The 26,195-nt window shown below is 41.0% G+C and overlaps 2 protein-coding genes across 9 annotated transcripts in view; one reads left to right on the top strand and one right to left on the bottom strand.

The window, feature by feature from the left end:
* The window catches only part of FTO (FTO alpha-ketoglutarate dependent dioxygenase), a 246,335-nt gene extending 223,469 nt beyond the window's left edge, over nt 1-22,866 (bottom strand). For all 5 annotated transcript variants that reach the window (XM_042438437.1, XM_042438440.1, XM_042438439.1 and 2 more), the window contains exon 1: nt 22,722-22,866. In XM_042438437.1, coding sequence (XP_042294371.1) covers nt 22,722-22,769 — 48 coding nt within the window. In that variant the 5' untranslated portion in view covers nt 22,770-22,866. The remainder of the gene's footprint in view (nt 1-22,721) is intronic.
* Nucleotides 22,867-22,990: 124 nt separating this feature from the next.
* Nucleotides 22,991-26,195, top strand: part of RPGRIP1L (RPGRIP1 like) — a 66,891-nt gene continuing 63,686 nt past the window's right edge. Inside the window, exons 1-3 of one of the 4 annotated variants that reach the window (XM_042438580.1) lie at nt 22,991-23,132; nt 25,063-25,184; nt 26,047-26,191. In XM_042438580.1, coding sequence (XP_042294514.1) covers nt 23,110-23,132; nt 25,063-25,184; nt 26,047-26,191 — 290 coding nt within the window. In that variant the 5' untranslated portion in view covers nt 22,991-23,109. Of the gene's footprint in view, nt 23,133-23,161; nt 23,886-24,633; nt 24,690-25,062; nt 25,185-26,046; nt 26,192-26,195 lie in introns of those variants that run through there. The other 3 variants (XM_042438581.1, XM_042438582.1, XM_042438583.1) reach the window with 3 other exon arrangements.

The raw sequence follows: 26,195 nt of genomic DNA, 5'->3' as shown, positions 1-26,195 counted from the left end.
TGTTAGGTGCATCTTTAGTAAATTCAGTCATTGAATTACACTCAGTTGTTAAATGCCAAAGCTGCCTTTGGGCTGCATGAGGAGGGGTGGTCTGAGAATAAGTAAACTGTTACAATGCTTCAAAAATTCCAAGCCCCTCATAATATTTTACCAGAATTAGACCTTGCTTAAAACATTGATCCGGTACTTATTACATAATAAACAATGTCAGATATCGAAAATGTTCCAATGTACTCAATACACAATAATTAGATTTTCAAAGTTTATTTTGGCATATGTTTACAAAACAAGGTATTTAGGATTTCCCAATGACTTGCAGGTATTTAAACTGAAATATTTTATTAAGAAATAATAATAATAATAACTATTATTATTATTTATATCCCGCCTCTCCAAGCAGATCAAAGCGGCTAACAATAATAAAACAACATTAAAATACAGTAAAATATCATAACCCATAAACCATCCCATCCACACTTTTATTTATAAACTAAGCAGGGACAATTGTAAGTACTTGTAATGCCATTTAAGAGAGCCAGCACGGTGTAGTGGTTTCAGCACTGAACTAGGACTCTGGAGACCAGGGTTCAAATCCCTGCTCAGCCATGGAAACCCATTGGGTTAACTTGGGCAAGTCACACTCTCTCAGACACAGAGAAAACCAAAGGGAAACCCATTCTGAACAAATCCTGCCATGAAAACCCAGTGCTAGGGTTACTTTTTGGAATGATGTGGGCATTGATTATCCCCTCCTCTCGCATCAGTTCTGGTCTTGGGCTGGGACATGGTGGAAGACCATCCCACTTATTTCCAAGATGACCTAAAACAGGAGTGGGGAACATGTGGCTAGAGAGTTCCTGCATGGCAGGGGGTTGGGCTGGATGGCCCTTGTGGTCTCTTCCAACTCTATGATTGTATGGCTAGAGATAACTTGAAGGCACGCAACGATAACAAAAGCTTTATGTAAAATTGTTGTTGTTGTTAACTGCCATCAAGTCAGCTTCAACTTAAGGTGACTCTATGGATGAGAGATTTCTGAGACACCCTTTATTAACAGCCCTCCAGAGGTTTTCCAAAATCAGGGCTGTGGCTTCCTTGGCTGAGTCCATCCACCTGTAATGTGGCCTCTTTTCCTACTGCCTTCAACTTACCAAGCATTGTTGTCTTTTTGATGATAGGCCAACTTATTACACACTTGTCAGGCAAACCGCAAATGTGCCAATCTCCAGAGATACCAATATTGCATTTTCCACCCAGGCTGCATTCTGCAAAAGTCAGATGAACCTGTATTGTAAAATGATGATGATGATGATGATGATGATGATGATGATGATGATGATGATGTTTATTTCTTACCCAACTCTCCCTATGGACTTAGGTGGGGAATACAGCAACAAATAGACATATAACACAGTTAAAACCACCAACACCAATTTTTTTAAAAAAATCAGCTAAAAGAGTGTAACATCATTTTTAAAAGCATACATACTAAAACAAGAATTTCATAACTTAAAAACCATCTGGATAGGCTTGCTGGAAGAGATTGGTCATTAATGCTGTTTAAAAGAAGACAGTGTATCCAGCTGTTGAATCTCTTCTGGCAGGTCATTCCACAATTTGGGGGCAGCTAATGCAAAACCTCTCTGGTTAACAGCTGCCAGCCTGGTCCTGACTGACTGAAGGAAGTATCCACCAGAGGACCTGAGTTTATGGGACGAATCATGATCCTGTAGGAAACCTGGATCGAAACCATGTAGGGATTTAAAGGTAACAACCAACACTTTGTACCTTGTCAGGAAACTAACTGGCAGTCAATACAGTGATTTTGATATAGGTGCCATATCATCACTCCTAGATGCAGCTGTAACCAATCTGGCTGCCATGTTTTGCACTAACTGAACTTTCCAGACTTGGTACAGAGGTAGCTCAATGCACAATGCATTAAAGAAATCCATCCATGGGGTTACCAGTGTATGAACTACCATCTTTAATGTGAAGATATCACCAAAGATGCTTGCCCTATACAAATGCATCATCAGATTTGCAAGACAAGAACCACTCAGGCTGTTTCCATTTCTACCATGCCTGTAGTTTCTAATGGCTGCTTCTCATGCCAGACCGATACATTGAGATGTTTTATTGACTGCCTTTCACCAATGTAAGATTTTTTTACACCTACACAGCAATCATGGTTGCCCCTCATTAAATACTGACCCTTCATCTCCTATGCTGCAATACTAAACATAAATTACATTTTGTGGTAGCCCAAAGGTGAGAGAGATGAGAGGAGTATAAACAAGGAATAATGCAAGAGCCAGTTGGGTCAACCCATCATTATAGTCCTTTCAGAAGCTATTAATCTTGTGTGTAGTCAGTGGGCTGAAAATAATTACTTCTCCTAACCTATGTTGTACACAAGGCTGGCAATGAGGAGAGGTCACAAAAGATGCATAGAATGTTTGTTTCCCATTTAATGGCTTTAAATGATCTTTTCTGGGCATCTGCTTCATCTGCCAGCTAAAGGGAGAAAGAGGTGTCAACAGAAGTATGGAACCATAATCTGTCTTAAAACTTAATGCCTTGATTATTGTGCAACATGCTGAAATACCTTAAGTATTTAATCACTCAAATATGTCCATGCAAACACCATGACTACGATTCAAAGAACTGTTTCAGATATACCTATGGCCTAAATTCAATTGTTAGTGCCAACTAGAGCAGACTCACTGAATCGGTGGAACTGAGTTAAGTGTTGATTTGCCAAGTCCCCATTGATACAATGGATATAGGTTAGTTGTGACTAACAATTCGATTTCAACATAGGAGTCTAGGTAAAGTCAACAGAATTTTTGTCCTCCCTGCATCAGTCGCCTGAATAGACATATGCTTCAAACAGCTGCAGCAAAGCGATATGTGAAATGTCCTTTTCATTCTGGCTACAATCACCTGCTGCCATTTGACACCTTTCTGCCCAGAACACTAGCCATCGGCAGCTATTCCACCTGGATGCATCAAGAAAAAGCATGGCATTCCTATTGTCCTGCTTGGGATATGTAACCATCTGACTCCTTTATCTGGTGCAGTGGACATGGCCCCTGATTTTACAGGCCAAAATAAAGCTGCTTCGAGTCACTTTGGAAGCATGCTGTTTAAATTATGCATGCATCCTAAGAGGCCAGAAGCCGCGCCCAAGCCAGGCTCCAATCCTAAGGACTGGAGTATGGCTTTGGTGCAACTTCTGGCCTCTTCAGATGCATGTGTCATTTAAATAGCATACCTCCAAAGTGACCCGAAGCAGCTTTATTTGGCCTGGCTGTTCAGGCCCTTAGATGCCACTTTCTTTCCTGTCCCTTCCCCCTTTTTGTAACATGTCTGATAAATGGCAAACCCTTACTCTTGCTGTCTGGCGTGCGCTTTAGGAATCATATGTCACCAGTTCTGAAACAACGGTGCTTACTTGCCATTTGGGTCCAAGCTCAATTCAAGGTGCTGATGTTGACCCAGAAAACCCTGAAAGGCTTGGACCAAGATAGTTAAATTTGAAATATCCAGCAGAAACCTACTGGTTGCCCCACTAGTTCAGTAAGTATACATGATGAAAGTAAGAGGCTGTGTATATCTTCCTCTGTATTGACCCACCTTATGTGTAATAAAAAGATCCATAATTATAACTACTTCCATGTTGTGTTCAAAACATCTTTCCATAGACCCACATGCTTTACTGGGGGCAAGGAAGAGTCCAAAAGTGTATTTATATACAGTATCTAATAAATGGAAGCCATAATGAAAAAAAGGTTATCAGTTGTTCACATCATGTTCTTAACTTTGTGAAAGAGTTCATCTACAAGAGCCAAATACCAAGCTCTTTTCAACCAGCCAGTGATGGATAAATCAGTCATGTTTTTCCAGTGCTGTGCCAATTCTAAACCAGCTGCCAAACAAACTAAAGCTATTAAGTCCTTGTGATTTAATGTTTTATTTACATTAAAGTATAGGGAACATAAACCAATTAAATATAGTCAAACCGGTTTTTAAAATTGCTTTTAATGCCTTTTTTTCTTGTACAGCACTCTTTGTACAGTACAGCACCGTAGGCGTTCCATGGGGCAGAAAAGTGAGGATAGAAGGAAGGAAGGCAGAAAGGATATTTTAAACGGGAAACCACTATAAGTTCATTGGGGAAAAGGTCACCTATGAATAAAATTTGCCAAGAGGATATTTAAATAGATAATTCAGTGAAATAAACAAAACCAGTGGTCATTCCTCATCTGAGCTATTCCATGTGACAAACAGAATAGCGTGTTGGACTCAAAGTCCTCTTGAACACATGGGACTAATATTTCCCATGCTTTGTCTCCACACTCACAGTTTCATCTACATCCCTCCCTCTTTGTCTGCCTGCACAGTTCCTCAAGTCAGTATTGTACCTTTTGCATCTTGTTTTTCTGGCCATCTCACCTGGTTTGCTGGGCTTACACCTCACCTGCCACCAGACGTCAGGATCATGACCACAGCAGTGACCAGACATTATATTAGAGGTGGGAGACTACAGTGGGTCTGGACACCGATTGTTTTTTGTGGGTTTTTCGGGCTATGTGGTCATGTTCTAGAAGAATTTATTCCTGATGTTTAACTGGCATCTGTGGCTGGCATCTTCAGAAAATGCTGCCATGGAAGTGAATGGGGTATACAGTATATATACTGTGTGACCCAAAGTTGGAAGGAGTGATTTCCATGTTAATCTGTGTATTGTTCTGTTGTTGAATGGCAAGGCCTCAGGCTGGGAGGATATGCAAGGAGGATTTGTGATCATTGTCTGCTGGGAAAAACCCTAACTCTGGATGGTTTGATTTGCATTTTGCTGGGTCTTAATTATGGTGTTTTTCACGACTGGTAACCAAACTTTGTTCACTTTAAAGGTGTCTTCTTTCCTGTTGAAATTGTCTAGGTGTTTGTGACCTGATAGCTGTTGGCATGGTCCTAGACAACTTCAACAGGAAAGTTGTTAAAGTGAACAAAGTCTGGCTACCAGACCTGAAAAACACCAAAAGTAAGAGCCAGCAAAATGCAAACGTAACTCCCCAAAATCAGGGTTTTTCCCAGCAGACAATAGATCACTAATTAAAAAGACACAAATCCTCCTTGTGTATCCTCCCACCCTGAGGCCTTGCTATTCAACAACAGAACAATACACAAATTAACATGTAAATCACTCCTCCCAACCTTGGGTCACACAGTATATATATACCCCACTCACTTCCATGCCATCATTCTCTGAAGATGCCAGCCACAGATGCCGGCGAAGCGTCAGGAATAAACTCTTCTAGAACATGGCCACATAGCCTGAAAAACCCACAAAAAACTATGGATGCTGGCCATGAAAGCCTTCAACTTCACATTGGACACCAATTGTTTTGGAGAGGCAGGTAAGAAATCATCATCATCATCATCATTCTAGGAGAAGCAATTCATCCTGTTATTGATAGGAAAATGGTTATCTGGGTAATGGGAGGGTTGTTATTGAAAGGATCAAAGGCTGCAAAAATACTTTGGGGGGCTTCCTGCAATTCCAGGGCCATTCATTGCTCATCCTTTGCCCTTGTATTGTAATGCTTCCACAGCTTGGACCACTGACCACGCTTGCTGGGGAAGTCTAGGAGTAACTTTTCCGAGCTCCGATTGCTGCCACTGCATCCTAAGCCAAGACAAAAGCATTTGGCTGCGATTATCATTGAAGACAAGAGTTTTTCAGCATGACCAGATGTTGACCAGAACTCTGCTAAAAGCACAGAAGAATCACCCTCCTGGATTGTTCCCCAGCTCCACCTAGCCTACTAGTCTGTTTACAATAGTAGCCGGCCGAATGCCTTTGGAAAGCTTACACACTGCGTGCGATGACAGTGGGACTTGACAAGAGTCAAACAGCAGATAAGAAGAGTGGAAAGGTAACCATCTACCAGCACTCTGCCTTTCTTTGGGTGCCTTGGGGGCCCATTATGGTAAAAGTTGCTCAGTCGGATGCATATGTAAGGAAGCGCCTGTCACCGTCCAGATGCAAATTTAATTACTTCAAGTTAAAACCTTCCGTCTTGTCTAAGGGTCCTTCAAAAAAAAAAAATCCTGCAACTGTAAACAAGTACTACACTGCAATCAGGTGTCAGGGGCTTATTTGATCTCTTGCAAAATATGTCACAAATCACTGGCAGAAAGTGGGTCGAGTGAGAGAACAAAGGGAAAATCTGTCAATGGACTAGGTTGCTCATGTGAGTTTGCCTATTAGTGCGCCAGATCTTTCTGCTCCTGTCTAATGCTGTCCATATAAAACAATCCCAGTCTGACAGTATTTTGTTATCTCGCATTTGATGTGATTTTGCAACAGTAAGCAGAAATGGGGGGGGGGGGGGGGAAAGAACAACCTAACTGTATAAAAAAAGCTAAAAGGCACCAAATATATTGTGCTGTACTAAAAGCATGAAATGCACCTTATTTGCTCATTTCGCCACTTGCAGCACTTCACTGCTGTATGCGTTACAAAAAGTTATCTTAGACAGTGGCTGAGAATCAAAAGAGAAGCTACACCAAAATGGAATTTTTATGCTTCCAGCCCACCTTTTCCCCATTTATGCTCTCCTCTTTGGTGTCAATTTTAGAGCACAGAGGAAAGCGGAATTGAAGAGAAACACAGCCAGTTACATCCATCTATAATATGTCTACAGCAATATAGCCTGCTGCACAATGCCAAGCGGGAGAGCAACAGGAGAACTGGGAAAATACAACTGTGCAGGGTTGGGGTTTGGAGGGGTGTTAATTGTAATTTTTAATTGTTTGATGTTTTAATTATACTGTTGGAATCTGCTTTGATTCCTTTGTGAAAAAGCGGAATACAAATAAATGTTATTATTATCATTATTAATGTTCAGGTGGATATCAACTTGGTGCCTGCCATCCATGTTGGAAGTTACATTAAGGACCCTGACACCTGGACCATCTTTCCCTTTAAAAATCCAAAAAGAGATTATTAGCATTAGAAACTATTGTCTTGCTACAGTGAAATGAACAAACATGGACCTGTTTGGAAACTTTGGAACCTACTGACTAGGATGCTCCCTTCCTTCCAGTCCCTAGGCAATCCCTAGGAAATTCACACAAGTGCAATATAATAATAATAACGTGTTTCAATTCTTAATTGTTTAATTGTATTTTAAGGGAGGGTGGGTTGAATTATTTAGGTATGTATATTTTTAAATTTTGTAAGCCGCTTCAACTGCATTTCGTAGAGGGGCAGGATATAAATAAATTTTATTATTGTTGTTGTTATTATTATTATTTGGCAATAGAAGATGCAGAAGAAATTATGGGAAGATCACATAGCAAGGATGAGAAAGATGTGTCACTCCAGATGTTGCTGGTGTTGAGGAGAGTTGCAATCCAACAACTGGAGGGCCACATGTTCCTTTTTCCTGGCCTAGAGTTGAGCCGCACTACATATTTATATTAGTTTGTAACCTTTTAAATTATGGCTCGATCCTAGGATTTACAGTTTAGTGAGTTTGATTTACAGTTTGATCTGCCAGAGAGCTCTTCTTGTAGATTGTTCTGAACTATAGTACTAGAGGTGTCTGGTGGAGAAAGTACTGTACCTCACTAAACTACAAATCCCTGGATTCCACAGGATGGGGCTTTAACAGTTAAAAGGAGTATTAAGGTGATATACCTGTGTAGATACACACCTAGGCTACATCCACACTGCAGAAATAATCCAGTTTGACACCACTTTAATTGGCATGGTCTCATGCTATAGAATTCTGGGAATGGTAGTTTGTTGCAACAACAAACTACCATGCTCAGAATTCCACAGCATGGAGCCATGGCAGTTAACGTGGTAGTACAGAGTCAGTGTACTATCCCGTTTCTTGCAGTCGGCAACCAGGTGCCTCTGCCAAACTCACAAAGGGAAATGCATTAGGCCAAAATCTATTCCTGATGTCTCTCCAGATAGACTTTCTGATGTCTGCAATGGCCTTTGCAGGCACAGCATGGTACATGCAATGTTCTGGATTGAGCTATTTGCCTCAAAAAAGAGGCATCCCTCATTCTGAACACTGGAAAAGTAAAATGTAGAAACACGCTAACAGTTATTCCAGTATGCTTAGCAGCTCTAATGTTTATGCTTATTTCAGCCTTTTAAAATAGATCACGGTGTAACCTGCCTCCCCATCTCTTTAGCCACTTACCGATATTGCAAAGAACAGAGTTTTATTATGCTGCTAAAATGGATGCCCAAGCCTCTTTGTTTCCCACTAAGGTGCAAGAGAGAGTAAATAGGCTGTTTGACTATGTGATTTTGGATGAGTTTCATTTATTCATATACAGCAATACCACTATGGGGACAGTATGCTTCCTTGGTCTGGAACAGAGTTCTTTTCATTCTCCAGCTGCTTCCTAAACTGAATTCATTATGAGGAGAGCGCTAGTTCTATTTATCCCATTCCGTGGAAATTTAAACACTACATAAAATGTTACCATTTGCTGCATTATAAACCTGCATATATGAAGCGCATGATAATATTAACATTAATGTTTTCATAACCTCTGAAGCAAAGCAAATGGGGGGAGGTGAAATAATTCCATCTATTACCCAATAATGGTTGCAAATGAGAAAATTGCAAGAGGCATATTGAGTAATAATAAAGAGCCTGGGCGACAACTCTAACAATACATCTACTTTGTAATCGTATGCTTTATATATTTAAGAAATGCTAATCTGCAAATTTTTACCGCTGATACATATTAGCTCTCCTTTTAACTTCCAGGCTATTACATTCCACCTTGTATGTATTTACACACTTCCTGTAGAAGAAAAGTAAAATAAAAATACAATTGAAATCAAAGCCAGATAATGCGACTTCTATGCATCCTATCTGTCGCTCTGCAATCATGGAAGAAGAAAAAAGTGTGATTTATTACACTGCACTATAAGGAGGTAGTGTTGCATGGTCTAAACCAGTGATGCCCAAACTCTGGTCCAACAGCTGTTTTGGACTTCAGCTCCCCAAAGCCTCAGCCATCTTCTCCAATGGTCTGGGATCCAAAACATCTATAAGACCAGAATTTGGGTATCACTGATCTAAACTATACTTGTTTCAAGGTACCACTAGAAGCAAGGTCAGTAAATACAAATGTGATGTATGCTGTTTGTGAATTCATTGGCAGAAAGACCCAACAGCTGTCAGCAGATGTTCCAAGAGCCTTCTTGTTAACATTTCCAGCCACAGTGCAAGCCAAGGTTTAGGGGAAAGAGCTCACTAACTTCCTCGAAACAAAACAGTGGGAGGAAATCTGATTTATTTAAAGAGAAGTGTGTCATTTCAATTTTAAGTGCGTCAAAGCCGCCATGCAGTTTAGCCTCAGCAACACTTACTCAGAAGGACATCCCATACTTTCAAAACAGATTCCAGGTATTCCGCACTGAAAGCTGTACACAATTGCAACCTTGCATATTTAAAATATTTCAAACAGCACTAGTGGGTGAAATCAGCAAAATCAGCAAAATTTTCACTCAACTATAAGCTGACCACATATAGGTCAGGTTTTGGGGCCAAAATTATGGATTTTGCCATGACCCGTGGATAAGCCAAGGGCAAAACTTGGGAGGCTCCTTCAGTGTGTGCATATGTGCATGTGGCAAGAGAGACTCAGTGAGGCTTTTTGCTTCATCGCTTCTGCTTTCGTTTCAGCCAGACCCGTGGGTGGGAGATGGACTCTTAAACAAACAGCAATATCAATCAATCACCCAGGAGTCCTTCTGCTAGGCTTCAGGCAGAAATAAACCCCTCTGCACACCGCATGCGGAAATCTGAAAGAGCTGCTATCACATTTCTATAGTGATCCATAAGTAAGTCGACCTGGGATTTTGGGAGTCAATTTTTGGGCATAAATTTTTAGACTTATAGATGAATACAATGGTGCCTTTCCTTATGTGGGGGATCCGTTCCTACTATAGTTTCTTCTCCTAACAGCTCTCCTTCAACTACAGGTCACACATCTCTGGACTCTAAGCTGGAGCCCATAGTACTTCAAGCAAGATCAAGTGAGGGGCTAGATTGGGCTCCCAAAGACCTCACTGGTCCATCAAAGCACCATATGTGACCTCCCTTGGGGGCCCTCAATTTTAATGTCGAAATTATTGGGAGATCACAGGGATAGGGCGGGCACATGTGGTCCCCAAGCCACAATTTCCCCACCCCTGGAGTAGAGAGACTCAATTTTTACATATATATTTAATGCAATGCCTTGTACAGTGCATAACTGCATTAATGCTGTTGTTGTGTGCCTTCAAGTTGTTTCCAACTTATAGCGACCCTAAGGCAAATCTATCACAGGGTTTTCTGGGGCTGAGAGTACAGTATGTGACTTGCCCAAGGTCACCATATGAGTTTATATGGCTGAGCAGGGAACTGAAGCCTGATCTCCAGGACTGTAGTCCAACTACCTCGTGCTGGCTCTAAATATATACATATACCATATAGAAATATAGGGAAGGAGAAAAGCCTGTATCTGAGGAGTCCAGACAGACTGCCCTTCCAGACAGGATATATCTATATCCTTACTCTTTGTTGGCATCTGCCATTTGCATAAACAACAACACCAAAGCCTTCTCAAAATGAAACTGCACACATCTATGTACCTAACCAATTCAAGAGTCTCTACTCTTTTCTGAAGTGATATCAGATAGCTTGCTCAAAACAGGCCCAAACCCAGGGAAAATCAGGGTTAAATGGAGAACTTGAACCTTGTACTTCCAAGGTCAAGAGATGGAATCTCTCAGCTTATACTGCAGGACTTTTGATAGCAAGAGTTCACACAATGAAAAATCACTGGTGCTTTCCTCCCACCTTATTTTCTCCCCCAAAGCCCCTTTCAGTATTGCAAAGCCAATTTCTTACTTCTCACCTCTTATCTGGAGGCAGAAATGTGAAATACTTCTCTACTAAACAGAAACATTCTGGCCTTTCTATTATTATTTTATCTTATATACACACAAATACTCTTTTTTTAAAAAAAGGTGACAATAGAATCTGCCCTGGGCTGCTTTATCATGATTCACAGTAGACAGGTCATTTTATTTTTATCAAAGAGGAGAACAGATCATCACCTTTTAGTACATGTTGACACTTCAGCTACTTGAAACAGAAAATACACAATAAGAACTGAGTACCCTTAAGGTCTCTTAGGATGCATTTTACCTAATGCAGAAATTTTATTGTTATCTCATTAAATCCAAGGGAGAAGCAAAGATTTGTGCCCTTGGAAATTGGCACTACAAAGGTCATAACCTTTTTAACATGCTAACATTTGTAGAGCAGTGACAGTGTAGTTGACAACCAAATGTTTTCCCTAAGATATCACCTTTGGTTTGGTGCTATAGGCACCAACACTGTATTATGTGTCTCCGACCTCTTAGAAATGGGTGGGTGGGAATGATGCCTTCCTGAAGAGGGAAGCAGATGGAAGAATGGGCATGTCTGATAGAAACTGGCAAATGTTGTTATACTTTCACTACATATAAAATAAAAATGAAACAGTTTTAAAAATAATAGAATCATAGAAGCAACATATGGCATTCCAGGTGACTTTAGAAACAAAGGAGGTTGCCATCTACTGTTATTGTTGTCATCGCCAACACCAACATCATCATTATCATCCTGACTTTTCCCAGTTCAGGACTTAAAGTGACTGAAAACTGCTGTGTAAATGGTTGTACTGCCTACAAGGCAGTTGTAGTGATCATTTGGATTAACTGTTATACAAGAGGTGATACACTGCCTGTTGGAAAACTGCTTCTGTGACAGTATAATCCAGTAATTCCAGCATAGCTACGCTGGTGTGATTTTATTCTGTGTACCCACTGAACAGGAGTTTGGCCCACAACTCCAGATCTCATTCAACATCACACCATGCAACATAAGCCAATAAAGAGCAGACAAAGTTTACAACTTGTGGTTGAGCAGGGAAAATATTTTTAAAGGACCAACACCAACATGTTCCATCCAATTTACATTAGGCTGTTCCTTTTTTGTATGCCTCTCTTTTTGTCTATATTTCTAACAACCACAAAATTCTACTGAGCTGCAAAACCAACACTGGCTGGAATGACTCTTGGCCAATGATGCCTAGATGCATGTTCTTGAAGCAAATTATATTTACGCATATATGTTTATGTGCATTTTCCCAGTTTGTTCAGGGCCATTCACTTGATTGCAAATGGCACAGGAAAGCTGTCATCATGTTATCCAGTAGGTACAGTTCCAAACCCTAGCAGATCTCTTCTTTTTCTTTTCAGTTTAATGGTGTGAATATGCTCCAACTGACCTTTCACTAAGATAAAAGCATGTTGGCTACTAACTTATAATTTAATTTTGTTCATTATTTTCAAAACTGTGCTACTAACACACCCCACTGTAGGTAGGAGCTTGTAGATCTCCTGGCGTTCTCCACTTGTCGATGAGCTATATTTGCATCATCTTTCACCATCAGTCAGGCTGGCAGATGATGGGTATTGGGGTCAGATAGCATCTGGGTGTCTTTATGGTGAGTGTTAAACTTAGACCAGAAAGATCCAGATTCAGATTCCATCTCATCCATGAGGAACCTTGGACCAACTGCTCTGTCTGTCTCAGCCTAAGCTTCCTCTGACAACTGCAATGAAAAGAAAAATTGAGATGTAAACTACTCTGAACTCCTGGAGGAATAACAGGACATAAATAGACAGGACTGATACCAATTTGCTACATCTTAGTTTTTCACAGTGATGGGCAACACCAGCAAATGCACCCGCCCAAACTATTCCCAAATTAGTCAACTTTCACCAACAGAGGTGTCTTGTCTTTGCAACCTCCAAATTCACTCTCCTGGTTTGGGCTTGGAAAGAGGACAAGGAAATCCACTACTGTTATTTGTGCAAATATGTCCATTTGTTGTTTTTTTCAACCCCTAAAATTGGGGTCTGCGGTTTGGAGAGCTGGAAAGGGGAGGTTGATGCAGTTGATTTTTTAAAATTATTATTATTAAATGCTTGTTAATCTGAATGTCCTCAAACAGGGTTTCTCAGTCCCGGTTCCTGGAATCCTAGGATTCTGTATTAAATTGCGATTGGGGAAAAACTTCTTTTTTTAGCAGAAGATATAATAACTTTTATACAGGGGTTCCCCATGACCTTAAAAATTGTTTCTAGGGCTACGCCAGTGTAAAAAGGCTGATAAAGGCTGGCATAAAACATCAATTCTGAAATTTTAGATGTCACAGGGACATTCACCAACAGATGCCATCTTAGAAGAGGTGTCTCACCATACACTGTATGAGAAAGAAGTGGAAATGCTTCTTCTGAGATAGTGCCTGACATCTGCAATTTTTATATTTGATTCAGGTCAAAAACGCACTGGAATATTTCTGCAGTATGTTTTGTACCTTCATTAAATATATTTGTTTTAAAAAAAAAACAGAATTATTATTTGGATCAGTGATTCTTGAAGGGCCTATCCTCCCACATAAACAGTTCCACTGACTACATTCATCATGTTTGAGGTGTCACAGTCTTAGGTGATACAGGTTGGATGAGACATTAAACAAGGCCTTTTTGATCACAGCACCAGACTGGATGCCTCCTTAAAAAGTTTGGATGCTCCTGTTTCTCACAATTTTTCAATGGGCTGCAAAAGCTTATTTTTTTAATCATTTAGTCTAAGCTTTTTATCTGTTTCATATTCTTGTGTTTGTCAGTTTTTCAAATGATTCCCCTTCTTTTAAAAGCTCTCCGTTTATATTGCATCTACGATTCTGAATGCCTGAAAGGTTGATTGTACATAGATGATATCAGGTCCTTCATTCTAAGAGTTTAATCATTGCTAACCATCACATTCTGTGTCTCTTTTAAAAGCCTACTTGGACCTATTTTCAGTTCTGCAAGTAACCTAAACAGAGATGAGAAGAAAGGAAAGCCATGAAGGATACTGTACTTGAAACAAAACTATCCTTCTACCATTTTAAATTTTCACTGCAAGACTTTACAAATCGCAGGAGCTTGAACCCTTTCTCTCTTTCTCGCTACGCCTCTAATATCACATTACAAAAGTGCTCCAAAATGAACATTCCTCTTTGACAGCTAACCTCAGGCACCACTGGTCTGGTATCTCTCTACTTATACCGAGGGCTGGAAAGCTGATAGGATAGGCAAGTCAAGCTGAGAATTTCACTGGCAGAGCAATTCAAATCTCAATCTCAAGTGCTATTTGAAACTGAGACCACAAGAGAAAAACAGTTCAATGCTCCCTGCATCACTTCTTTTTTTTAAAAGGCAAAGAAAAGAAAATACTGTCCTGGCACCAGATTTATCCTATTGGCCTGGAGAAAGTCATCTGAATACATTTAGCAAGCAGATCTGCAAAGAAAGAAGGGGTGGGGGAAGAAAGAAAGAGAGAGAGAGAAGATCTGATTGAAGATGTATTCTGTGTGCCTCCTTTTCTATGCACGTTTGGTCATCCCGTTGACAGCCTTAGGAGTTAAGTACTATGGGCCGCTGCACAGAGGTTTCAAACCTTGATGGAGGCTCAATGGCAAGCTACTTTTGACAGTCCAATGATGACAAGCACGTTGCAGGCCGATGCCCGTCAATTCGCGAACATCTCGGCCTGCTCCAACCGTTGCAGGGCGACTAAGCGGAGGGTCAAAGGTTAAGCTCGGAGAAGACAGCAATGAAGGGCAACTGTCATGCTCCGCTGGATGCCGCGAAGCAGCAAGGAGTGGTTGTCTCTGGAAGAACATGCAAAGCGTTCTCATTCTGTCCAGGCAGACACATATCCAAAGGTCCTAAATGAGACCACTGCCAATTCATGAGCTACCCAACTGACAGTATGCCATTCAAGCTGTCCATCTCAAGTGGGCCTGTGTATTCCCTCCACCCCACATAGACAAAATTTCAGATTATAAATGCATGCAAAGTATACGGTTAAGCAAAGCCCCTTTGGCAGCTGGTTTTTTATTTTATTTTTGCAAGGGGGTATTATTTAAGCCTCTCTTTTTAATGCACTGAAAGAGGGCAGAAAACCTTAGAGTTAAACGTTATTACTTGTTTTCCAAAGGATAAACTATCACAACTATTAGCCAAAAATCTGCATCATCACTATGAGAACAGTTGGATTTTGTTACAGGTAAGTATGCTCAAGAGGAGCCAGCATGGCATAGTGGTTTGAGCATTGGACCAAGACTCTGAAGACCAGGATTTGAATTTCTGCTGGGTCTCAAGTCACACACTCTCAGCCTCAGGAGAATGCAATCGCAAACTTCCTCTGAACAAATCTTGCAAAGAAAACCTCAGGACAGGATCACCTTAAGGTTGCTGTAAATCAGAAACGACTTGAAGGCACACAACGTAACACACAGGTATGCTCAAGTGAGGCTGCAGCTGCACTGCCAAAATAATATAGTTTGACATAGCTTTAACTGCCATGGCTCAAAGCAGTGGAATCTTGGGATTTGTAGTTTGTTGTGGCACCGGAGCTCTCTGACAAAGAAGGCTAAATATCTCACAAAACTACAAATCCCAAGATTCCATAGCATTTGGCCATAGCAGCAAAAGTGGTTTCAAACTGCATTAATCCTGAAGTGCAGATACTGCCTGAGATAAACCCAGCCAATACAAATATTTGGTACCATGATGTGGTGAGTGTGCATTTTACAATCAGAAGACAACCTTATTTGTTACAGAAATAGAACAATGTTTCGCAGTGCGCTGTTTTCTGGAAAAAAATCATTTAAATTAGCTATTTGGTCGTTGGCAATTTAACCATTTATTTCAAAAGAGTTACAATTTCCAGCAAATGATTAAACAGAAAGCAATGTTATTTGGCATAATACATGGCTACATTATTTTAAAACCAGTTGCTACCCATGATCTGTATGTTTGTTATTTACATTTAAGTGATGTGAACTCATTTAGCTTTGCCTGCATTAGCATATAAAATACTTCAAGGCGGGTGGGGAGGGTATCTTGTTTATTAGATGAACATCAGCACCTCCAATGCTAATTTAACTCAACCCAAGACACGCCAGGCACTAAATTTTGGAAAGCACACAAAAGCTTGCTTTTTATAAACTTTCAAATAAATAGCACATCTATTGTGCCTATGAATATGGTGAAGAAAGAAATTGATGGGGGAGTGAAAATGCTAACAAAGTTGCACAACAAGTTCTTTTTTCCCTCTGTGTTGCTATTCTTTCACTTCTGACACTACATATACATTGCAGATTCTGTATACAAAGCCTTATGTAGCTAAAACAGCGCTATCTACATAGAAAAAGCAGGTAGCAGAGTCTTAGTATCCCAAGGATCACAGAACCACACAAAGAACCAATTGAGGGAAAAGACCCCAAATGGAGTTGCTGAGAAGGGCAACCAAAATGATCGAGGGAATGGAAAGCTTTATGAAGGAAAAGTTGGGGGGCTGTTTAGCTTTTTTAAAACAAAAAAGTGAGAAAGTCAATAGAAATGTATAAAATGAGGCATGGTGTGAAAATTCTTGACAGGGAGAACTTAATTTCCATCTCTCATAAGACCAGAAAACTGTGGGATCATGCTCTGAAGTTGAGAGGTGGGATATTCAGATAAAAGGCATGTGGGATTCACCGCCACAAGATGCAATACAAAAAACAACAGCTGTCAGTTCCAGTACCAGAGGTTGCATGCCTCTGTGAATCAGTTACTGGGGAATGTGGGACAGCACATGTCTTAGTGCATGTCTTAACGGCAGGTTTCTTATAGGCATTTTGGCTGGCTAATGTGCGAATGATGAGCTAGATTGGGTTTGTGCCCAGTTCGTTCTGACTTTTTGTACATTCTTAAGAACCTAAAAACAACCCAAGCAAACTTGATTTCTCTCTCAGCCTGCATCTACTGTGAGATATGACTCTGTGATTTATGACCCTGGACTATTTCTTGACTCCAGTGTCTTGCTATTCCTGCTCATACTGCTTTGCTTTACAGCTTCTGACCCTGGACTGTTTGTTATCGGACACTGCTTGTTCCTTCAGCTACTGCACATTTGGCATTCTGCATTCTGTTGCAGTGTGACAGCAAGACAATGAGGCATGGTTGGTTGGTATAAGACACACACAGGCTGGAATGCTGTTGGTGACATGCACAACTGTAATGTCAAATTATGTCTGTGTATGTCTTTTAGTGCTCACCAAGGAAGAAACAATCCACTACCTCCTTTATGCAATGACTTCCCTGCCCAGCTGGCCACCCAATGAAGAATGCAGCCTCTGGAACCTCCCAAGGATCCTTGAGAGAACTGGGAGAATAACCTCATCTTTGTAAGTCCAGCCTGAGAAACACAGTTGAATGCTGGATGGCTGCTCCTATCATCCGCAGCCACTGAAAGCCCATAGAGGAAAGCAGGAGAGAGGTGGGTTCTACACATATGGAGAGAAGGAGGGAGGTGAGATCAGTCTGTGCAGCTTTACATTGCACCAACTGCATCTTGGATCCTGTTCACCGAAAACTAAATACCAGGAAACCCAATTCTAACCCAGCCTTCCTCTTGGCATGCTGATTTAAAAATGCATGTGATTATACAGAGAGAGGCGGTAAGGCTGCATCTGCACTGAAGAAATAATCCAGTCTGACACCACTTTAACTGCCATGGCTCAATGCTATGGAATTCCAGGAACTGTAGTGAGCTATTTAGTCTTCTCTCTCATAGAGCTACAACAAACTGCAATTCCCAAACTTCCACAGTATTGAGCCATGGCAGTTGAAGTGGTGTGCAACTGGATTATTCCTGCAGTGTGCATGCAGGCCTTGCCAAGCAAAATCCCTCCCTACTCAACACTCTTAAGTAGCACAGCCCATACTGAATGCACTCAGATGTGAACTACACCAGGCTCTTCCAAAAAACAGCAGCATCTACTTTATCACACGAGGCGTAGTTTCAAGTATTCAGTGCATGCAGCACCGATTGCCTCAGGGTCATGAAATAATACTCAAAACTTTATAATCATTCATTGATTTAGTTTTCAGCATAGTATATCATTTGAATCCAATGGGAACATAAAGAGCTATTTGTGAGGTCAACCACAGTACAGTCAGAGGCTGACATGATATCGATGGCAGGGTAGAAAGAAATTGCCAAATACAGCAGATCAATACCTCGTTTCACCGTTACAGCCTCCTCCTGACATATATATATCTTTACAGCTACGAAAATAATAATAATGAAAGTGGGAGATAAATGCTTCCCTCCAGCTAAAGTATTTGATTAGCTGAGGGCAGAGGTGACGATAGCAGTTGCACTGAGGCAACTTTATCACCTTAAATAAAAGTGGTGGGATGAGCAGCAGATAAAAGGGGAAATGAAACTGCAGAATCCAGAGAGAAAGAAACATGTAATTCTTTAAAGGAAGGATTATGCAGCCATAGCTTAATGAAAGAAAACCTGTTGAACTAAAAACATGGACCTAAATCCAATGTTTAGTTCCCACTAGGGCAGAATTACTGAATTAATCGATACTTGAAAAGCTATGTAATGCCCAGAATTCAATATATTCTAATAGAAACCAACATCCGAATTTAGATCCAGGTTGAGTCTCCCTCATCTGGAATTCCAACATCCAAAATTGTCCACATGGATGGCTGAGATAGTGGCACCCTTCCTTGCTTTCTTATAATTCAGTGTACACAAACTTTGTTTCATGCACAAAATTAATAAAATATGACATATAAAATTACCTTCAGGATATGTGTATAACTTGTATATGAAACATAAATGTCATGTTTAAACTTGGGTCTCATCTCCAAGATATATGCACATGTTCTAAAATCCAGAACACTTCTGGTCCCAAGCATTTTGGATAAGGGAGATTCAACCTGTAATTGAACATTTTCTTTGTTTCCCTACATTTACATTTCTTCAACAACCAGAAAGGTGAACACCACTATTTAAACTATTAAAACATCGTCTGTTGTAGTTAATCTAAGACAAAGTGGTCATCACCTAAAGTTTTTCTTCTTCTTCTTGTGTGCCCCCAAGTTATTTCCAGGGTTTTCTTGGCAAGTTTCTTCAGAGGGGTTTTGCCATTGCCAACCTCTGAAGCTGAAAGAGTGTGACTCAAGGTTTCCAAGGCTGAGCTGGTATTTGAACCCTGATCTCCAGAGCTGTAGTCCATTGCTCAAACCATGCTGGCTACCTGTGCTAAATACAATCCTTCAGAAATGAAGGTATACCATAACTGCAATGCCGTTTTTCCTCCAATACTCAAGGAATCTTTCCGGCATTCAGTTAGAGCAGATGCTGTGCCAGACTATGGTTTGTGCTAACTGAAGTTTAGATTCCAAATCACTGTTTTTGTTCAAGACATACCTGCACAACCAGGTATGATTAAAGCTTCTCCTCATCTACTTTCTCTTCACTCTGCATACAAAGGAATCTTGTAGTATCTTTGAGACTAACCTAGAGGAAAAAAGTTGGCTGCGTAAGCTTTCACGGACTGAAGTCATCAGATTCTCTTTGCATTGTTTTATACACTGCTACTGTCTTCCCTTACTTGCCTTTTTTGAATGCTAACCAGCCCCATACCCAAACATATTTCCTTGAAAAGTAGTTATTCTCTTCCCTTTATCATTCTGGCTGCTCTTTTCTACACATTTTCTAGTTCTGCAATGTCAATTTTTTAAGATACAGACAAGTAGTGGTAGGCCGATCATCTTTCAGAGATATTTTTCTACCATTGCTAAGATACCTGCTGAGAAACCTTTTGACAAACCCTGGAATACAGATTGAAAGACATTATCAAAAGCAGGGACTACTATCATATGGCTTTCCAGATTATCTATGACTGCAGCTCCCATCAATCCCTCACCAATGGTGAAGAGTGCTTGGAGTGGTAGTCCAACAATATCAAAGAGGTTGAACAATTCCTACCCATGGTTTAAATGTAAAAAACAAAAAACATTAACTTGAAGTGAAGCTTTAGTATTTGAATGCACTGGCAATAGTTTCAGAGCTGAAATTATTTGGACAGGTCTTTTCAATTTTTTAAATGTACTTACATTGCTGTGTAAATATTACTACATAAGAAAAAACATGGGTTTAGAAAGCATTCTCCTTGCAGAACACAGATTGGCAAGAGATAAGTGAAGCTTGTAATAAACAGAAGACAGAAGCATGCACTTTCCATCCTCCGAACGTAATGAAAAGTCCTGTACCTGCGGACACTTAAATATATATGTAGGTTCCCATCCAGGCCTCATTTACAGCACACAAAGCCATAAACATAAACACGTTCACACAGACAGTTTTACACCCAGCTTTATACTAAGCCTCTTAATAAATCTGAGCAACCTAATGCACCAACATAATTCAAGGCAGGAAGAGACAGCCATTGCTCCTTAATTAAGTGGGTGATGTTCTGTTTAAAACCAGAAGACATCCTTGGGCTATAAGAGAAGATTAAGCGTCCGCTCTCGCAAAAGAAGATCCAACTGTTATCAATGTTTAAAGGCTTTAAATCATGAAAAATAAACCATCTAATGGCCAGGTATTCAATAGCAAGTAGAAAGTCAGGACGCAGGCTGATTTGGATTAACACATTTTCAGTTATAACAAGTAATTTTACAGAGGATTAGTATCTTGATGGGCTGATCAATACGAGGGCTCTGCTGCTATTACAGATGAAGAGAAAATTACCCCTCTGGTAATAAAGTGTGTGTGTGTGTTAGTTCTCCTTCATTTGCAGAGGCCATTACTGTAATGGTCCCAGCGTTAACAGCTGGGGCAATTTGAACCAGCATCGGTGTGATGAATTTTAAAGAAGAGAACATTTGCCACGCTCTCCATCTTGCATTTCATCCCCCCAACTACCAAGCGTGTGCACTGTTTCCAACCCAAAGATGATGCATTACATCAAACACACACTATTTCTCAATAAACTGTCTCATTAATAGCACATGGGGCCAATAACGTGGCATCGGGCCCTTCCCACTGGAGGATTCCCATTGACAGAAGTGTCTCCACAAATTATTTCTTTGACGAAAAATGGGAACGCAGGAGCCATTTAAGCACGAAAAGTTAGAAAGGGATCACAGTTTCAAAGACAATTAGGTGAACTACACAGGGGCACATGGTGTAGTTCATTGGCCCATCAAGAAAAGTAGGATTGTCTACTCCAGGGATGGGCATCATGAGGCCTTCCAGATCTTGCTGAACTGCAGCGCCTAGTATTTTATGAGAACTAGGACTGGAGGCAGTTATAATTTAGCAACATCAGCACAATTTCCACTGGCTTGCTCTAGCAATTCTCCAAGATCTCTCCAGTCAGTGAAGGGGAACCTTTGACCCTCCAGATTTTTTGGATTTCAAATCCTAGAAAACCAAGCCAGCATTGCTAGGTAGAGTTCCTATATTTTGAAAAGCAAAAAAGAAGGTCCATTTACTGACTCACTACTACAAACCACAGATTGCAATGACAACACTCAATTTAAATACCCCTACTATATTAGCTGTAATAAGTGCTACTACAAATATTTGTAAGGTTCATTGTATCCTTCTTCCCAGTCTCTTCCTATGGCTGCCTCACTCCTTCCACTGATCCCCCATGTTCCATCATGACATAGAAACCCACTGGGTGACCTTGGTCAAGTCACACTCTCTCAGCCTCAAAGGAAGAGAATGGCAAACCTCATTTGAACAAATCTTGGCAAGAAAACCCCATGACGGGTTCACTTACGGCAGTGATGGTGAACCTTTTACAGACCGAGTGCCCAAACTGCAACCCAGACCCCACTTATTTATTGCAAAGTGTCACATCCTTCTGAAAAAGGGGGAGTTGCAAGCTACTGTACAGTATTTACCATGTGAAGCGCCACTTTTAGAGACTTCTAAAGGAACCAATTCAACTGTCTTTTTGGCCAAAATAAGGCTGTCCAGAGAGACTGGAAGAATCAAGAGATGCCAATGACAACAAAATTAGCCTGCGTCCTGACTTTCTACTTGATATTGGATACCTGGCCATTAGATGGTTTATCTTTCATGATTTAAAGCCTTTAAACATGGATAACAGTTGGATCTTCTTTTTGCGAGAGCGGACGCTTAATCTGCCATGTAAACCCATTTGGGGGGGGGGGGGTGATCTTAGGCAAGTCACACTCTCTGAGCCTCAGATAGCTTTACATACTGGTTACAGGTATACACACACACACATATATATATATAATCTTACCAACTTGTTTCCAAGAGTATCATGGGGATAAACATACATTTTTATACTTTTATTGTATGGTTGGTCGGTTTCAACCCTGCCATGTGAACCCACTGTAAACCTTGGGCAAAAGCCACACTCTCTCAGCCTCAGAGGATGTCAAGATAGCTGTACATACTGACTATGTATAATCTTACCAACTTGTTTCCAAGAGTATCATGGGGATAAACATACATTTTATTCTTTTATTGGCTGTTTGGTCTTACCACTGCCATGTAAACCCAATAGGCAAAAGTCACACTCTCTCAGCCTCAGAGGAAATCAATGCCAAACCCCCATCATAGGTTCCCCTTAGAGTTGCCATACACTGGAAACAACCTGAAGCCACACAACAACAACAATAAATACAGTAGTGTGTGTGTGTGTGTGTGTATATATATATATATCCACTCCCATTTTGTTTTCCTTACCTTGGCATCCTTCTCTCCTTCTCCTCCTCTTCCTCTCTTTTTCTCCATCACTTGCAAAAAGCTCCCTTAATCCTTTCCTTCCTCTCCAGTAAACCAGGGGGCTTCAAAAAACGGACTACAACTCCCGAGATGCACCGCGCGGCGAGGAAGTAAGGGGGAAAAAGAGCCCGGATGCGCATGCGCACGAGGCCGTGTAGTTCGCGCCGCCATTCGAACGCGCGAGGCGAGCCCTTCTTAAAAACTACCACTCCCAGACGGCACCGCGAGAAAAAGAAGGCGGGGCGGGAGGATCGATGGGACTGTCCAATCAGAAGGCCGCTTTTTTCGTCTTGAGGGCGGAAGTTGGGTTCGAGAGGCGGCTAGCAACGGAGGCGGTTGCTAACGAAGGATGCGGAGCGGCCTGGGTCCGTTGTGAGTGAAGGGGAAAGGGGAGGAGGGTGAAAGGGGAAATGATTAAAGCCTAGGATCGCATTCGCCTTTTTAGCTGCAGCACCACGCTCTCGGCTCAGGTCCAGCTGAGTGCGAACAAATGTAGACCAATAGTCCCCCAAACTGTGCTCTTTTAAAGGACTGTGGACTTCAGCTCCTAGAATCCCAGGCTATTGGCTAACATTGCTGAGGCTTCTGGGAGTTGAAGTCCAAAATCTCTTAAAGGGGCACAGTTTGGGGACCACTAGAGAGACCTTGTGGCCCCTTGGAGACTGAAGAAAGAAAGGAGTTGGCATCAGAAGCTATATAAGTCTGATATGTGTCTATCATTCAAAGATATAGCCATGTCAGTCTGTGGCATCAGTCTCCCTAGAGATTTTGTTGCACCTTGGAGTCTAACTAAAGAAAGGAGTTGGCAACAGGAGCTGTATAAGTCTGGTGTGTCAGGTATAAATCTGATATTATTCAAAGGTATCATCTGTAGCATTAGTCTGCAGAGAGATCTTGCGGCACCTTGGAGACTATCTAAAGAAAGGAGTTGGCAACAGGAGCTGTATACGTCTGATATGTCTGATATTATCCAAGGCTATAGCTGTGTTATTCGGTAGCAACAGTCTGCAAAGAGGTCTTGTGGCCCCTTTGAAGCCAAGGGGACCAAACTGAGGCCGTCGTACTTCGGACACATTGCGAGAAGGAAGGACTCATTGGAAAAGGCAATGATGCTGAGAAAGGGAGGTAGGTAGGAAGAGAGGAAGGCCACATGCCAGATGGATGGATTCTATTAAGGAGGTCTCTATGGGTTTTATGGGGTTGCAGGAATTAAGCTGAGAAGAGCAGGGCAGAGGGTCTTGGAGATGCCTCATCCATAGGGTCGCCAGGAGTCCAGATCAACTTGAAGGCAGTTAACAACAAAGAGGGTGTCTATCCTTACACACAGAAGGTCTCTAAACTGAGATGCTAAAAAAGACTAACCAGGAAAGATACTTAACAACGCTACAGATTTGTCCAATATTGTCTTATTAGAAGTATCATTGTATTATTATTATTATTATTATTATTATTATTATTAGATGCCCAATATTGTATTATTACGGCAAACGGTTTAAAGAAGCTCATATAGCATTGGTAAATACAGTGGTACCTCGGGATACGAAATACCCAGGTTACGAATTTTTCAGGATACGAAAAAATCCCATAGGGATTTATTGTTTCGGGTTACGAAAGTTTTTTCGGGTTACGAAAAAACTCCGGCGCTATTTTAAATGGAGCCGCGGCAGAGCCGCGGCTTTTTTCCCCATTAGCGCCTATGTGTTTTCGGCTTACGAAGGCTTTTCGGGTTACGAAAGCGGCCGCGGAACGAATTATTTTCGTAACCCGAGGCACCACTGTACCTGACTTTCCTGGTTCGTCTCTTTTCAGAGAGTGCCTTGCCCAAAGTTACTCTGGGTTTCCATGGCTGAGACGGGGTTTGAACCCTGGTCTCCCAGTGTCCTAATCCAACGCACAGACCACTAAACCATGCTGGCCCTCACTAAATAGGTATAGTCAACATATAGTGGGGAAGATTGAGATTGAGTTGTAGTCCACTCCTTAAAATAACTTTTCCATTCTACGTTCCTGACTAACTGTTCTATTTAAATATGAGGAGAGGACAGCAATTAAGACTCGAAGGGGACAAATGTCTTCCATTGTTATTAAATGCTATTCCAGGCAATGGGGGAAACACAGTTGTGGAAGGAAAGGGCTACCTGTCCTCTCCTCATATCTCAAATTTAAATAGAATAATTAACTTTCAATACTTTTTAATTCTTTTTTAAATTTCATATATATATAAGATATAAGCGTAGTAATAATAATAATAATTTAGAATGTACTTTAACTTGCCTTTCCCCCCAACTTGCTTATACTGTAGACAAAAGAAAGAAAGAAAGACATACTTAGCCATCCAGAACTTAGCCATGTCTGCTGCAGCTGATGAAACGTCGGATGACCTACCAGTGAGGGATGTAGGCCTAGGTCTTGGAGGGCTTCAAGGTTTGTACCACCCACTACAATTTTTGGTTTGACCTACTCTCTGAGCCCCCATGTTACAGACTGCCTCTCTCAGTATATTCACAGTGAGGATCAAGTTAATGGGAACGATGAAACAATCTGAAAAGAACACTCTGGGGAACTGAAGTACAGAAACATAGGGTTGGAAGAGACCACAAGGGCAGTGAAGTCCAACTCCTTGCCATGCAGGAACACACAATCAACGCACCCCCGACAGATAGACATCCAGCCTCTGTTTAAAAACATCCAAAGGAGGATACTCCACCATACTCCAAGGCAGCGTATTCCACTGTCAAACAGCTCTTAGTAGGAAGTCCCACCTAATATTGAGGACAAATATTTAGAAATATTAGTGTCAGAATAATGCTAGAGTAACATTTTGTATTGTCGCTATTCCAACGATTTTGCAGTAACATGCACAGTCCTTTGATGCTTACCGCCTAAGTCAGATGCAGCATAGCATAGACATTTTTGGTTTCTTGTGGTACCAGAACTCTGTCAGAGGAGAATAAATATCTCACAAAACTACAAATCCAAGAATTCCATAGCATTGAGCCATGGCAGTTAAACCAATGGCAAACTGCATTAATTCTGCAGTGCAGATGCAGCTTTACTATATAGGTTCAACTTTCCCAAGATTACCTTGTAAGCTTTTTGGTTCCAGAAGCATTTGAACTTACCCTAGATTTCTCCTTTTCCTTTTAGCATTCTAGACAAATACGTCAGAACAAAATTGTGATTTCAGAAGTCAGATCTGTGTTTAATAACTTTGAGCTATAACTTTGAATACCTATATACTGGTAACCCTCAGATAAATTGATATCACTCTTTTCTTATATCTTAGAACCATCAGCAGCCCAGAATGCAAAAGCTCGGCAAACAGTTTCGCGCATCAGCCGAGAGGAGCTGGAAGACCGTTACCTTCGCTTGCATGAAGAGAACATCTTACTTAAGCAACATGCTCATAAGCAAGAAGATAAAATTAAAAGGTCT

The sequence above is a fragment of the Sceloporus undulatus genome, chromosome 8 (assembly GCF_019175285.1).
Source record: "Sceloporus undulatus isolate JIND9_A2432 ecotype Alabama chromosome 8, SceUnd_v1.1, whole genome shotgun sequence".
Lineage (NCBI taxonomy): Eukaryota > Metazoa > Chordata > Lepidosauria > Squamata > Phrynosomatidae > Sceloporus > Sceloporus undulatus.
The sequence above is the reverse complement of the archived record's forward strand: the minus strand, read 5'-3'. Positions and strand labels throughout refer to the sequence as shown.